General features: G+C 32.2%; 1 protein-coding gene across 1 annotated transcript in view; it reads left to right on the top strand.

Annotated features, from left to right (window-relative positions):
* Positions 1-14,773, top strand: part of CCDC178 (coiled-coil domain containing 178) — a 360,636-nt gene that overhangs the window by 61,716 nt on the left and 284,147 nt on the right. The window contains exon 9 of the mRNA XM_027127538.1: positions 2,252-2,402. Within this exon, the coding sequence (XP_026983339.1) occupies positions 2,252-2,402 (151 nt within the window). The remainder of the gene's footprint in view (positions 1-2,251; positions 2,403-14,773) is intronic.

Below are 14,773 nucleotides of genomic sequence, written 5' to 3'. Positions count from 1 at the left end.
CGATCTTTTGTATTTCTGTGGTATCAGTTGTAACTTCTCGTTGTTCATTTCTTTTTTTTGGTGGGGGGAAGGGGGCCCTCTCTCTTTTTCTTGATGACAGAAGAGAATTTTTTTCATTAATCTATTTGGCACAAACACATGTTTGTCCATATTAATTACAAATACAACATTATCCATCTTGTACCATTTTCTAAAATTTTTCCTTCTCAATTTTGAATTAGCTGGTGATTTTTATAATTAATATTTAGATGGACCCAAAGGCATATTATTATTACTTCCGTTACTCATTATTATTTGTTACACCATATAACTTACTCGTTAATTTTCTTCTCATTTACGTACATTTTCCAGAAGTTCTTTTATAAGCATCAGTGGAGTCATAAATGCTTTATTAAATAAAATTTTAAAGATATGTTTAATTTTCCTTCACTATTTTTTAAGAATTAATAGACATATAGAAACATGATTATGTGTGCTATCAAATGTATAGATTTATGATTTTTTATGTATATGTATATACACTCATGTCACCATGCCCCAGGTTAAGATATAAAAAGTTTCCAGCATACTACAAGTTTTTTCTTGTTCTCCTTCTCAGTCCATACCATTCTCCTAAAAAGTCATCTCCATTCTGACTTCTATCACCATGGTTAGTTTGGTCTGTTCTTGAATTCCATATAAATGGAAACACACAGCATATATTCTTTGGTGTCTTGATTGCTCTACTTTATAGTAATTCTTAACAGGTAAAATGATTCTTCCCATTTTATTCTTCTAAATTTATTCTGATTTAGCAGATACAAGAATGATGAAATCTAAAGTACCAGTGTGGGCAAACCTAGTAACAAAGTTTTACACTGAAAAATTCTTAGAAGGCTGAGGAATTGGTGGCAGCAGTTGATGCTTCAGGAAATAGGGATGAGGAGATAACTAAAATAATACTTAGCTCCTGCATTCCATGACACTGGGCAATTGCTCACTTCTTAGTCAAAATCTAGTTTATTATCTGGACTGGGGAAATGGATACCACTGAGAGAAGAAAAATTAACTTCATAAGGAGGAAATTTAACCAAACATGTACATTTTAAATGCTCAGGCTCCCAATCTCTCATTATTGATCTGGCTTCTAGAATTCTGATAGGAAGCCTGTACTCTCCAGATAGGGAAGGGTAAAGGAGAAGCTTCTTGCCTATTTGTTTGTTGCTTTAATTTTCATTTGTATTGTGAGATTATATCTTTCAGTTTCAGTTATATCTTTCAGTTCATTTGACCCTACTCCTAAAATCAGGCTTATGCATGATAGCATAGCCTGGGCAAATTCAGTAAACACATCATATATTTATTGGCCATTGGCATTTATTTTCTTGTGAATTCTTGTTTATCTTCTCTGCTCGTTTGTCTCTTGGGTAAGTTTTCCATTCCATATTGCATTGTAGGATTTTATTACACACAAATGATTTAATCTTTGATCTCTTATATGGGTTTCAGATAAATCTCCCACTCTATTATTTTGTTTATGGTGTCTTAAAAAATTGGGCTTATCTGTATTACTTGCTAATATTTTATGCAAGTTATACTTTTGTCATTTTCTCACTGTACTTTTTTCATATATTAAACTCTAAGACCATGCTTTAAAGTGACTTTTATATTTGGAACTTGTTTTCTACCTACCAGATAAGATAAGGGATTATGTAGCTTTACAGATTAGCACTGGTCTTTTCTGTGACATGTCACATAGGAAAAAGATCCCCTTGGCAACTACTTCTCTTAAATAGGCCCCTTGTTTTCCTAAGCTGTAGTTTACCGCTTTTTAGCTCTAACTGTGAGGGAGATAAGACAGTACACCAGAGCTTTAGTAATGTGTGATCTTTCCACTTTTACAGCTTCTTCTCTTCTCTTACTTTTTTCCTCTTTCTTTTTTTCTTTCCTTTCCATCCCTGTACTACCCAACCTCTGAATCAAAGGTGCTTAGGTCTCTCACCTGGAATCAAATCAAAAGGTGGTTTATTTTAAATAATTTACAAATCACTTTTCTCTCAGTTCCTTTCCATCAGAAACAAATTGAAGTTTTTTTCACTACTTACTGTTTATATCTAAGTAGTACTTTTCAGGAGTTTCTTTGGGATGGGAAAAATTTTAGGAATAGATAAATTGCATTAATCTACATGGTTAAGTCAGAAGCTAATTCAGCTATAAGTTAAAATATAATTTCCCCTTCAGTGCGGATAAAATCAACTGTTTTTTCTCTTAGGAACGAGATAGATAAACTTAACAGTCTGTTTAATTTCCACTGTACATCAATACAAGAAGTTAATATTAATGTTGAGAATGAAGAGGCAATGCTTAAATTATTGAAGGAAACAAGGTCATCAAGAAAGGAATTAGCTGCTTTATCAAAAACGGTGAGTTTTCATAATTAAAATTTTTAAAAATACTGACATTAGCTTTGTGCCATGGCTATCTGAACTTGCTCTCTGTTAATAATTAAATGACAGTTAGCCAGTTTCTTTCTATATTGGTTTTCTATTGCCTATTACCAGAAATTTAGCAGCTTAAAACAGTACCCAGTTATCATGAAGTTTCTCCGGGTCATAGCTCAGCTAGTTCCTCTGCTCCAGATCGTTCCTGATTGAAATCAAGGTGTCATCAGCCCTGCATTTCTTTCTAAAGACTCCAGGATGAATCTGCTTTCAGGTTCATTCAGTTTTGGCAAAATTCACTTCCTGTGGTTTTAGAACTGAGGTCCTTGTTTCCTTGGTGGCTGTCAGCCTGGGATCATTCTCAGCTTTTAGAAGCTACCTGCATCCCCTGGCTGGTGGTTCCCTTCAGGAATGGTGAGCTGAGTCCTCTCACACTTGGTGTCTCACTGATCTTCCCTTATGACTCATCTTTTCTGCCTTCCTCTCCTGTTGCATCTCATTCACTTTAGTAAAAGGAAGCACTAGTAAAACGAAATAATAAAATGATGAAAAGAAATAATAGTTCAGTAAAAGGCAATAATATACATATTCCTGTACCAATTTGCATTCCTACCTAGAGTTAAGAATGGGTTTTTTGCGAGTTTCTATTATAAGGCTCTTGAATTATGTTTTCATTATGGCTTTTTAAATTAATCTATAATTAAGAGTGAGACTGAGCATATATTTAATGGCTTTTTTGGGGGAGGGTCATTTGTATTTCCTTTTCTGTCAAAAACCTGCTCATGGTTTTTACCCTATACATTGATCGATGTTTTTTTTTTTAATTGATTTATAAGAATTTGTTTTATGTTACAGATTCTAAATATTTTAAAGTTACATGTTAAAAATATTTTCACCCAATCTTCTTTCGTTTCTTTATGGTAACTTCTCATGAAGAGAAACTTCAGTTTTACTGTAGTAAGATTTAATATTTTCCTTTGAGCTATGTTTTTCTGAACTTTTAAAATAAATTTTTTATGCCTTTGAGTCAAAAAATATTCTTTGGTATTTTATTCTAAATGGCTTGAAATTTTGCTTTTCATGTTTACATAATGCTTTTAGATTAAATATGTTTAAAATATTCAAAAAAATGAGTTTTTTCTCATTCTATTACTTACAAGTTTAGAAGAAATAAACTATCTGCAGAATTTTAGGAATGCATATTTTACTTGCCAGATATGAAGCATAATCAATTTGAAATTCATATATTGGTATGGTGTGAAGTGAGGTTCCAATTACATTTTTCCTTATATAGAAAACAAATTGTTATAACTTACTGTATTTACTTATATATTAATATTTAGAATCATCTCTCACATATGGGGCTTCCTTATTTGTTTTGTGTGGATCTCTTTTTCCATTCTCTTTTTAATTTGTTTGGTCTACTTAACATGTTTATCTCCATACCTAATGTCAACATTAATAAACTTCTATTATGAGCTTTGATTATCTATAATGATGAATCCCCCAGTCTTACAGTTCTTTAAGAGTTTTAGGCTATTCTTGACCTTTGTGCTTCCATTAAATTTCAGCATTTTCTTGTTCATTTCCTTCATAAATTTTATTGGAATTATGATTGGAATCTCATTCATTTATGTATTATATGATGGAGAAATGAAATCTTTATGATGGGGTCCTTAAACATAAACATGATCTATCTCTCCATTTACTTGGGTAGTTTTACTAAATTGGACCTTAATCAATTTCTTGGAACTTCGTCAAAGGCAGACTCTCTCTGAAAAGGCAGACTCTCTCTGAAAAGTCAGCCTGTGATCAGTCAGACAGATTAACCCTTCTAACTGCACTAAATGTTAAAGTTATTTATTTTGAATTGATTTTTAATGTAATTCTGATTTGTTCATAAAGGTAGTATATATGGTAGATATTATTTATATTTTGTTAAGGCTTAATTTATTTCATACTATATAGGTAAATTGTGTAAATTTTTGATTTTGGAAAAATGCTTTCTCTGATAATGGAGTGCAGTTCTACATAGGTTCATTTTGTGAACTGTGATAATTGGGTTATTTAACTCTTTTATATTTCTGATTTATTTTCTGACTAATGCATCAATTGCTATGAAAGCTGTATTAAAGTATATCTCAGTATGATAGTGTATTTCTTTATTTTCATTTTTTTCTATCCATATTTTTGCTTTACATAATTTGAAGCCATATTTTAGATGAAACTAAGTTTAGAATGTTTCTAATTGATTATTTTCTTAAGATGTGTTTTATTTATATGTTTTGGGGCTATAAATTTTTAGAATCTTTGGAATGCATATTTGACTTACAGATGTGAAGTCGACATCATTAAATTCTTTTTGAACAGTTTAAGGACCATATGTACTTTCCTGACATATATTCTATTTTCCATCATGTTATGCCTCTTATTTAGTAATTCCTGTATTAAGATAATTTCTTATTAATTTACACAATAAATGTTTGATAATATTCATTCCCAGTTTAACACACGGCTCTTTCTTTTTATCAGACATTTCTAATTGGCATTGTTTTTTTTCTTGTTACTAAAGTGTATCTTTTACAAGCTTCTTTAGCGAGCTGGATTGGAATTTCTCAAAATTTTCTTTCTCAGAAAATTTTTGTATTTTGTTTTTATTTATGCAATGTAGGGGGTATGCACCTGAGTTAAGATGGGAGTGGCTTACACCACTGCATAGGCAATGTAGAAGAATCCAGAAATAGGCAAGGCTGAAAATCACTAAACTAAAACACACTGGGCTGAAGTGTCAGAGGGGATGAGTTGGGATGAGTAAGTGGGAAGAAACTGATCTTAAATAGGTAGTAATACAAGTCTCTTTGGAATCTGCCCTTGTTTTCAACCTCCAACTTCTCTCTTGCTGCCTCTTTCCCTCTAACTATTCTCTAGCTACTGGACAAACTGCAAGACACCAGAATGTGCCATGGGTTTCCTTCTTCCAGCTTTTCATAAATACTGTTCCCTCTGATTATGATGTCAGTGTTTAACTCAGCTCATCTTCTCCATCCTACTGTTGTCTGGCTGAATCCTCTCATATTAAACTTCAACTTGGAAAATTGAAGGAAAATTCTTGGAGAAACCATTTCTTCACTTTGTTCTGTCTGCTTTGAACTCTCGTACTCTGTGTTTACCTCCATACTTGTACTGTTACTGGCACCAACAGTCTGTTGAAATCAATGATTACTTGTATACTTCTTTTTAGATTATAAGCTTTTTAAAGACAGGAAATGCATTGTGATTTTTGTTTTCTCTGTGTAACTTGCACAGTGCCTGTCCCATATTAGGCACTCGATAAAATGTCATAATAGACATTCAAAAAAAGCCATATTAGGCTTGTCGAATGAGTGAATTAACTAATGAATAAAGGAAGGGAGGGAGGGAGGGAGGTTGGCAGGGAGGGAGGAAGGAAAGAAGGAAGGAAGGAAGGGCAATGGGGGAAAATAACTTCACCTTGTGAGTCTGGAAAGCACTTGATGAGGTGGAATGTAGACTGTAGACATTGAAATAAAATATAATATAATGTTAAATAGTTACGACCTCAATTTTCTAATCATGTTGAAATTATCATTTATAAAAATATCACTGGTAATAAAATATTTTCAAAGAGGGAAAATTCATTCACTAAACCTAAAATAACTTTTTAATTTTTTTGATCATTTCTAAAATAGCAAGTCTGGCCCTCCATAACAAAATGTTATTTTTGATGAGATACTGTGATGTATTTATGAAGTTAGTAATATTCTTCAATTATGGAAATCATTTGTGGGCTATCATACTTTATAGAGAAGATGAGAACATGATGAAGTTTAGATATACTTTTTTTCTGTATCTTCCTCATTATAAAAACCTTTAAGCTAGATTTGCAAAGTGGGCATATTAAGCACTCAATTAAAAGCAATGATGTGCATTATTTCCGTGCATTATTTTTTGGTATGCAATCGGCACTTCTAGTTCAAGAGAAAAATAAAAGATTAGTGCTGCCTAAGTGCACACACAACCTAACTGATCCTTTAAAATTTCAAGGCATATCGTGCTTTCAATTTAGAGTCTTTACCTCATTAATGTACACTTTTCTCCAACTAGTGTTGTCATTGTATCTATGAAAATACATTTTTCCTGTCTCATTTATGCAAACAATGGATTTTGTAACCTAGAAAACATCTTGAAATTGGTTAAGTACTTTAAAAATATTGTCAAGATCAAATTTGTTTTAAATGTAGAAGTAAAGCTGCTTTTCTATAATTTTTCCCCATGTTTTCTTTGAAGTCTACTTCTCCCATAGTTCAGGAATTTGTTTTTAGAATATAATTTCATCATCTGCAACTCTTTGTTTCTTGTGATATTAAAGAAACAGCCATCTACGTTTCATTTTATCCAGTCATTTGATAAAATAATACAAATATGATGTTTAAAGATATAGAAATCCTGGGCTTCCCTGGTGGCGCAGTGGTTGAGAGTCTGCCTGCCGATGCAGGGGACACGGGTTCGTGCCCCGGTCTGGCAAGATCCCACATGCTGCGGAGCGGTTGGGCCTGTGAGCCATGGCCGCTGAGCCTGCGCATCCGGAACCTGTGCTCCGCAACAGGAGAGGAGGCCACAACAGTGAGAGGCCCGTGTACCGCAAAAAAAAAAAAAAAAAAAGATATAGAAATCCTTTGTGATTTTCATATTTTATTAAACAATGACAGGCATACAAAATATTTTTCATAATTTAGTTTACAGATAAAGTTTGTAAATAAGCGAATTCCTCTTACATATATGATATTTTCATATTTTTGGATGTTGTCTTTTTTAGTAGACATTTAATATTTATTGCTAACTTATTGCTCTAGACACTGTAAGTATAAATCCAAACACCACAAAACATCTATTAAACTATACCTTTTGATTGATATTCTTATTTCAAAATCTTTCAAATTAAGCAGTTTATTTATTAAAAATAAATAAGCTAATAATTATCATTAATACTATTAATGTACCGAATAGGAAACCAGTCTAAAGAAGCAGAGTGATTTATCTCATGCACACAAAGTTATGAAGTGATACAGCCAAACTGCAATGCAATTTTTGTTATTGTTTTATTATATAATATTTATGTGTTATATGGATAAAATGTGGTAACATATATAAAATTACACATTGCTAGTTTTTTTCACCATAAGGTTTTAATCTCTTATTATGTCTATATTTTGTGTGACATGTATAAAATATTAAATAACATCTATGAAATTGGCTTTCTTTATTTCAATTTTTATTTTAAAGAAGTTGTTAATGTTATGTAAATATTGATTTCAAACCTATGCTCATTATCATTTTAAAGATTTTAAAAGTATACTCAGGTTATAAAAACTATCAGGAATAGATGATTACTTTCACAGAATGTAAGCATCTGTAAAGATGATTTTAAATGGTTTCTCATTTGACCTATTGAAATGATGTATTATATTAAAATTAAATCATTTTTAAATTCTTAGGGTGAACTCTGCTTGGTTATGGTTTATTCTTTTAATTTACTGCTGAGTTTGATTTGCAATTATTTTATATAAGATTTTGCATCCATATTCATAAGTTAGTCTGTATTTCAGTGTTCTTAATTTGTGCTATATTTGATAGATTTTCTTATCAGGATTATGCTGGTTTTGTAAATAAATTGTGAAGCTTTTCTCCCTTTCTGTTACCTGGAGAATTAAGATAGATTTAAATAACTTTTTCTTAAAATTTTCATAAAACATCTTGGTGAAAATATGACTGTTGCTTTTAATTCTTTTAGATTGTTTGAATTATTGTTTTATTTTTCATAGACAGTTGTTTTATTTTATGATGATTAGTCTTATCAGGCTATATATTTATCCTTGATATTCATTTATCATTTTTAATGGTCCTAGAAATAATCCAAATGGATTAAAAATTTCAAATGTAATATAATATGATATAGAATTCTCTTTTATACTTTTGCTTATCTCTTATTTCTAATCGTATATGTATTTTTCACTTTTTAAATGAGATTTTTCAAATTTTTAAAAATTGAATTAAAAAATAGATATGGCTCTTGGACTTAGTAATTCTACAATTTTCCAACTTCTGAAATGTTAATGTATGTTTCTATAGTTATAATTTTCTTTTTGTTTCTTTAGGTTTATTTTCTTTCCTTTTACTTTCCACTTTCCTGTTTTGAATGCTTCATGTTTTTGGTTTTAAATCTTTCCCTAAGATAAATTGTATTTCTTGTTATACTTTGCAGCAAAACCCCTTGAAAGGATTTTCTGTGTTCATTATTTCTATTTCTCTCCTTGCAATCCCACTTCAAATGATTTCCAGTCAGGCTTTCACCACTATACTACACTGCAGTTGCTACTAATGGATCCTATTTTCTTCCTTATGATCCTTATAAAATTGATGGGATTCATTACACAAACTGTTATCTAAAATTATTTTAGACACTTTTTGAATGGCACAAATACTTAATTTTATCCCTCAAAGTTTAGAATACACTCATGTGAGTAGAAGAAATTACTGATCTATGATCTCACTATTTAAGTATAGTCACTGTTAATATTTGTTTTATATAGATAGGCTTGTAGTATATTTTAAAAGGATATTACATGCATACAGTAATGATGACATGTTTCTCTTTATATAAAAACATTGCAAAATCATTTTATATTTTACAATATAATTTTAATCATTGAGAGTCTCTTAGTCCCTTGTTACTGGACATTTAGTATGTTTTCATTTTTTAAGTATTATAAACAAAGCTGTTATAAATGTCTCTAAAACTTTAAAATATTAACATAACTACTAATTTTAACAAAAAATATTGTGATGGAAAAATAATGAAAGTTGAATCGTGGTATAGTATTAGAAGTTCAAGTAAAAATCATATGCCTTATATTTCTGATAAGTCTTAAATAATTTGCCTGCATTTTCACATTTTCCAAAATTCTGAAAACTTTTAACTTTGCCCTTTGCTCAGCTCACTTTTTTAAAGACAATATTTCCATTAATTAAATTTCTTGGCTTTCATATCATTAATCCTATAGAGGTATTATCTACTGGAGCTTGTTATGGCAACAATTTAAGATGTGGGTTATACTATTTTACTCTTTACTTAACTTCAAATGTTGTTGATATTGGCATTGATTCATCACTTAAAACATTAACCAAAACTACATAATGACTCTTGGTGTTTACATTGTTTTAAATCTAGGGGGTTTTCCCCTTGATATCATTTGTGATTTAAGTTACTTATTCTTTGGAATGAAAATTCCTTGATTTTGTCTTTATCAAACATTATCTATATGATAAAACAGATAGATTTTGGAAATGTTATAATTGACGAGTGAAATAGCTAAGAAAAGTTACTGACATTGCAATAAATAGCACAGACTTAAAATCACTGTTGTATGCATTTGGTGCCTTATGATTAACTTTTAGATGAAACAGTCCATTGTGATTTTGTAAACATTATCTTCATCGTCCAATGGATTTCATGTACTCCACTGTCTGCTCTTAGAGACAATTCCTGTGTATTAACTATTGTAAATATTGGTTGCTTCCAATAGTATTCTTTAAAGGATAACAATGCTGCAATCTTATAAATTCAGTTATTTTCTAATTGTTGTGTTAGTTTTGTATATGTTAGAAAAAAAGCCTATAGTCTATGTCACTGCTAAAATTTTAGTTAATATTTTTGGATATAAGTTAAAAATACTATTCAATTACTTTTTTATTAGAGTATAATTGCTTTACAATGTTGTGTTAGTTTCTGCTGTATGGGGAAGAGAATCAGCTATATGTATACATATATCGCCTCCCTCTTGGACCACCCTCCTGCCCCCTGCATCCCACCTATCTAGGTCATCACAGAGCACTGAGCTGAGCTTCCTGTGCTTTATAACAGGTTCCCACTAGCTATCTATTTTACACCTGGTGGTATATATATGTCAGTCCTAATCTCCCAATTCATCACACCCTCCCCTTCCCCCACTGTGTCCACATGTCCATTCGCTACATCTGCATCTCTATTCCTGCCCTGGAAATAGGTTCATCTGTACCATTTTTCTGGATTCCACATGTATGCATTAATATATGGTATTTGTTTTTCTCTTTTTCACTTACTTCACTCTGTATGACAGTCTCTAGGTCCATCCACATCTCTACAAATGACCCAGTTTCATTCCTCTTTATGGCTGAGTAATATTCCATTGTATATATGTGCCACATCCTCTTTATCTATTCATCTGTCATTGGACATTTAGGTTGTTTCTGTGTCCTGGCTATTGTAAATAGTGCTGCAATGAATATTGGGATGCATGTGTCCTTTTGAATTATGGTTTTCTCAGGGTATATGCCCAGCAGTGGCATTGCTGGGTCACATAGTAGTTCTATTTTTAGTTTTTTAAGCATCCTCTGTACTATTTTCTACAGTGGCTGTATGAATTTACATTCCCACCAACAGTGCAAGACGGTTCCCTTTTCTTCACACCCTCTCCAGCATTTATTGTGTGTAGATTTTGTAATGATGGCCATTCTGACTGGTGTGAGATGATACCTCATTGTGGTTTTGATTTACATTTCTCTGATAGTTAGTGATGTTGAGCAGCTTTTCATGTGCCACTTAGCCATCTGTAGGTCTTCTTTGGAGAAATGTCTGTTTAGGTCTTCCACCCATTTTTTGATTGGGTTGTTTGGTTTTTTGATATTGAGCTCCATGAGCTGTTTGTATATTTTGGAGGTTAATACTTTGTCCGTTGCTTCATTTGCAAATATTTTCTCCCATTCTGAGGGTTATCTTTTCATCTTGTTTGTAGTTTCCTTTGCTGTGCAAAAACTTTTAAGTTTCATTAGGTCCCATTTGTTTATTTTTGTTTTTATCTCCATTGCTGTAGGAGGTGGATCAAAAAAGATCTTGCTGTCATTTATTTCAAAGAGTGTTCTTCCTATGTTTTCCACTAAGAGCTATAGTGTCCAGTCTTACATTTAGGTCTCTAATCCATTTCGAGTTTATTTTTGTGTGTGGTGTTAGGGAGTGTTCTAATTTCATTCTTTTAAATGTAGCTGTCCAGTTTTCCAAGCACCACTTATTGAACAGGTTGTCTTTTCTCCATTGGATATTCTTGCCTCCTTTGTCATAGATCAAGTAACCATAGGTACGTGGGTTTATCTCTGGGCTTTCTATCCTGTTCCATTGATCTATATTGCTGTTTTTGTGCCAGTACCATAGTGTTTTGATTACCGTAGCTTTGTAGTATAGGCTGAAGTTGGGGAGCATGATTCCTCCAGCTCCATTTTTGTTTCTCAAGATTGCTTTGGCTATTCGCAGTCTTCTGTGTTTTCATACAAATTGTAATATTTTTTGTTCTAATTCTGTGAGAATACCACTGGTAATTTGATAGGGATTGCTTTGAATCTGTAGATTGCTTTGGATAGTCTAGTCATTTTCACAAGATTGATTCTTCCAATCCAAGAACATTGTATATCTCTCCATCTGTTTGTGTCATCTTTGATTTCTTTCATCAGTGTCTTATAGTTTTCTGAGTACAGGTCTTTTCCTACTTAGGTAGGTTTATTCCTAGGTATTTTATACTTTTTGTTGTGATGGTAGATAGGATTGTTTCCTTAATTTCACTTTCTGATCTTTCATTGTTAGGGTATAGGAATGCAAGAGATTTCTGTGCATTAATTTTGTATCCTGCAACTTTACCACATTCATTGATTAGCTCTAGTAGTTTTCGGGTGGCATCTTTAGGATTTTCTATGTATAGTATCATGTCTTCTGCAAGCAGTGACAGCTTTATTTCTTCTTTTCCAATTCATATTCCTTTTATTTCTTTTTCTTCTCTGGTTGACCTGGGTAAGACTTCCAAAACTACGTTGAATAAGAGTGGCAAGAGTGGACATCCTTGTCTTGTTCCTGATCTTCGAGGAAATGCTTTCAGTTTTTCACCACTGAGATTGATGTTTGCTGTGGGTTTGTCCTATATGACCTTAATTATGTTGAGGTAGGTTGCCTCTGTGTCCACTTTGTGGAGAGTTTTTATCATAAATGGGTGTTTAATTTTATCAAAAGCTTTTTCTGCATTTATTGTGATGATTATATGGTTTTTATTTCTTTATTTGTTAATATCGTGGATCACATTGATTGATTTGTGTATACTGAAGGATCCTTGCTTTGCTGGGATAAACCCCACTTGATCATGGTGTATGATCCTTTTAATGTGTTATTGGATTCTGTTTGCTAGTAGTTTGTTGAGGATTTTTGCACCTATATTCATCAGTGATGTTGGTCTGTAATTTTCTTTTTTTGTAGTATTGTTGTCTGGTTTTAGTATTAGGGTGTTGGTGGCCTCGTAGAATGAGTTTGGGAGTGTTCCTTCCTTTGCAATATTTTGGAAGAGTTTGAAAATGATGGGTGTTAGCTTTTCTCTAAATGTTTGATAGAATTCACCTGTGAGCCATCTGGTCCTAGACTTTTGTTTGTTGGAAGATTTTTAATTACAGTTTCAATTTTGTTACTTGTGATTGATCTATTCATATTTTCTAATTCTTCCTGGTTCAGTATTGGAAAGTTGTATCTTTCCAACAATTTGTCCATTTCTTCTAGGTTGTCCATTTTATTGGCATAGAGTTGCTTGTAGTAGTCTTTTATGATCCTTTGTATTTCTGCCGTGTCAGTCATAAGTTCTTCTTTTTCAATTCTAATTTTATTGATTTGAATCCTTTCCTTTTTTTTCTTGATGAGTTTTGCTAAAGGGTCATCAATTTTATCTTCTGAAAGAACCAACTTTTAGTTTTATTGTTCTTTGTTATTGTTTTTTTTATTTTTATTTCATTTATTTCTGCTCTAATCTTTATGATTTCTTTCCTTCTACTGACTTTGTGTTCCTCTTGTTCTTCTTTCCCTAGTTGCTTTAGGCATAAGCTTAGATTGTTTATTTGAGATTTTTCTCGTTTCTTGAGGTGATATTGTATTGCTATAAACTTCCCTCTTAGAACTGCTTTTGCTGCATCCCGTAGGTTTTGTGTCATTGTATTTTCATTTTCATTTGTTTCTATGCATTTTTTTAATTTCCTCTTTGATTTCTTCAGTGATCTCTTGATTGTTTAGCAGTGCACTGTTTAGCCTCCATGTGTTTGTGTTTTTTACAGTTTTTTTCCTGTATTTGATTCCCAGTCTCATAGCATTGTTGTTGGAAAAGATGATTGATATGATTTCAATTTTCTTAAATTTTCAAAGGCTTGATTTGTGACCCAAGATGTGATCTATCCTGAAGAATGTTTCATGAGCACTTGAGAAGAAAGTGCATTCTGCCACTTTCTGGTGGAATGTCCTATAAATATCAATTAAATCTATCTACTCTATTGTGTCATTTAAATCTTGTTTTCTTATTTATTTTCTGTCTGGATGATCTGTCCATTGGTGTAAGTGGTGTGTTAAAGTCCCCCACTATTATTATGTTACTGTTGATTTCCCCTTTTATGGCTATAAGCATTTGCCTTTTATATTGAAGTGCTCCTATGTTGGGTTCATAAATATTTGTAATTGTTATATCTTCTTCTTGGATTAATCCCTTGATCATTATGTAGTGTCCTTCCTTATCTTTTTTAACAGTCTTTATTTCAAAGTCTATTTTTCTGATATGAGTATTGCTACTCCAGGTTTCTTTTGATTTCCATTTGCATGGAATATCTTTTTCCATCCCCTCACTTTCAGTCTGTATGTGTCCCTAGGTCTGAAGTGGGTCTCTTTTAGGCAGCATATATATGGATTTTGTTTTTGTATCCATTCAGCTAATCTGTGCCTCAGGCCTAACAACCAGTAAGATAGGAACAGAGTCCCACCCATCAAAAAAAATGAGATGACAAAAAAATATGTTACTGACGAAGGAGCAAGGTAAAAACCTACAAGACCAAATAAATGAAGAGGAATAGGCAACCGACCTGAAAAAAGAATTCAGAGTAATGATGGTAAAGATGATCCAAAATCTCAGAAATAGAATGAAGACACGGATCAAGAAAATACAAGAAATGTTTAACAAAGACCTAGAAGAACTAAAGAACGAAGAAACAGAGATGAACAACACAATAACTGAAATGAAAAATACACTAGAAGGAATCAATAGCAGAGTAACTGAGGCAGAACAATGAATAAGTGAGCTGGAATATAGAATGGTGGAAATAAGTGCCAAGGAGCAAAATAAAGAAAAAATAATGAAAAAAATTGAAGACAGTCTCAGAGACCTCTGGGACAACACTAAACACACCAACATTCAAATTATAGTGGTCCCAGTAGAAGAAGAGAAAGAGAAAGGGTC

This window comes from Aethalodelphis obliquidens, unplaced genomic scaffold (assembly GCF_003676395.1).
Source record: "Aethalodelphis obliquidens isolate GAN/ISIS:26980383/991018 unplaced genomic scaffold, ASM367639v1 scaffold32, whole genome shotgun sequence".
Classification (NCBI taxonomy): Eukaryota; Metazoa; Chordata; class Mammalia; order Artiodactyla; family Delphinidae; genus Aethalodelphis; species Aethalodelphis obliquidens.
Note: the sequence above shows the minus strand (reverse complement) of the source record. Positions and strands in the feature narration are given on the sequence as shown.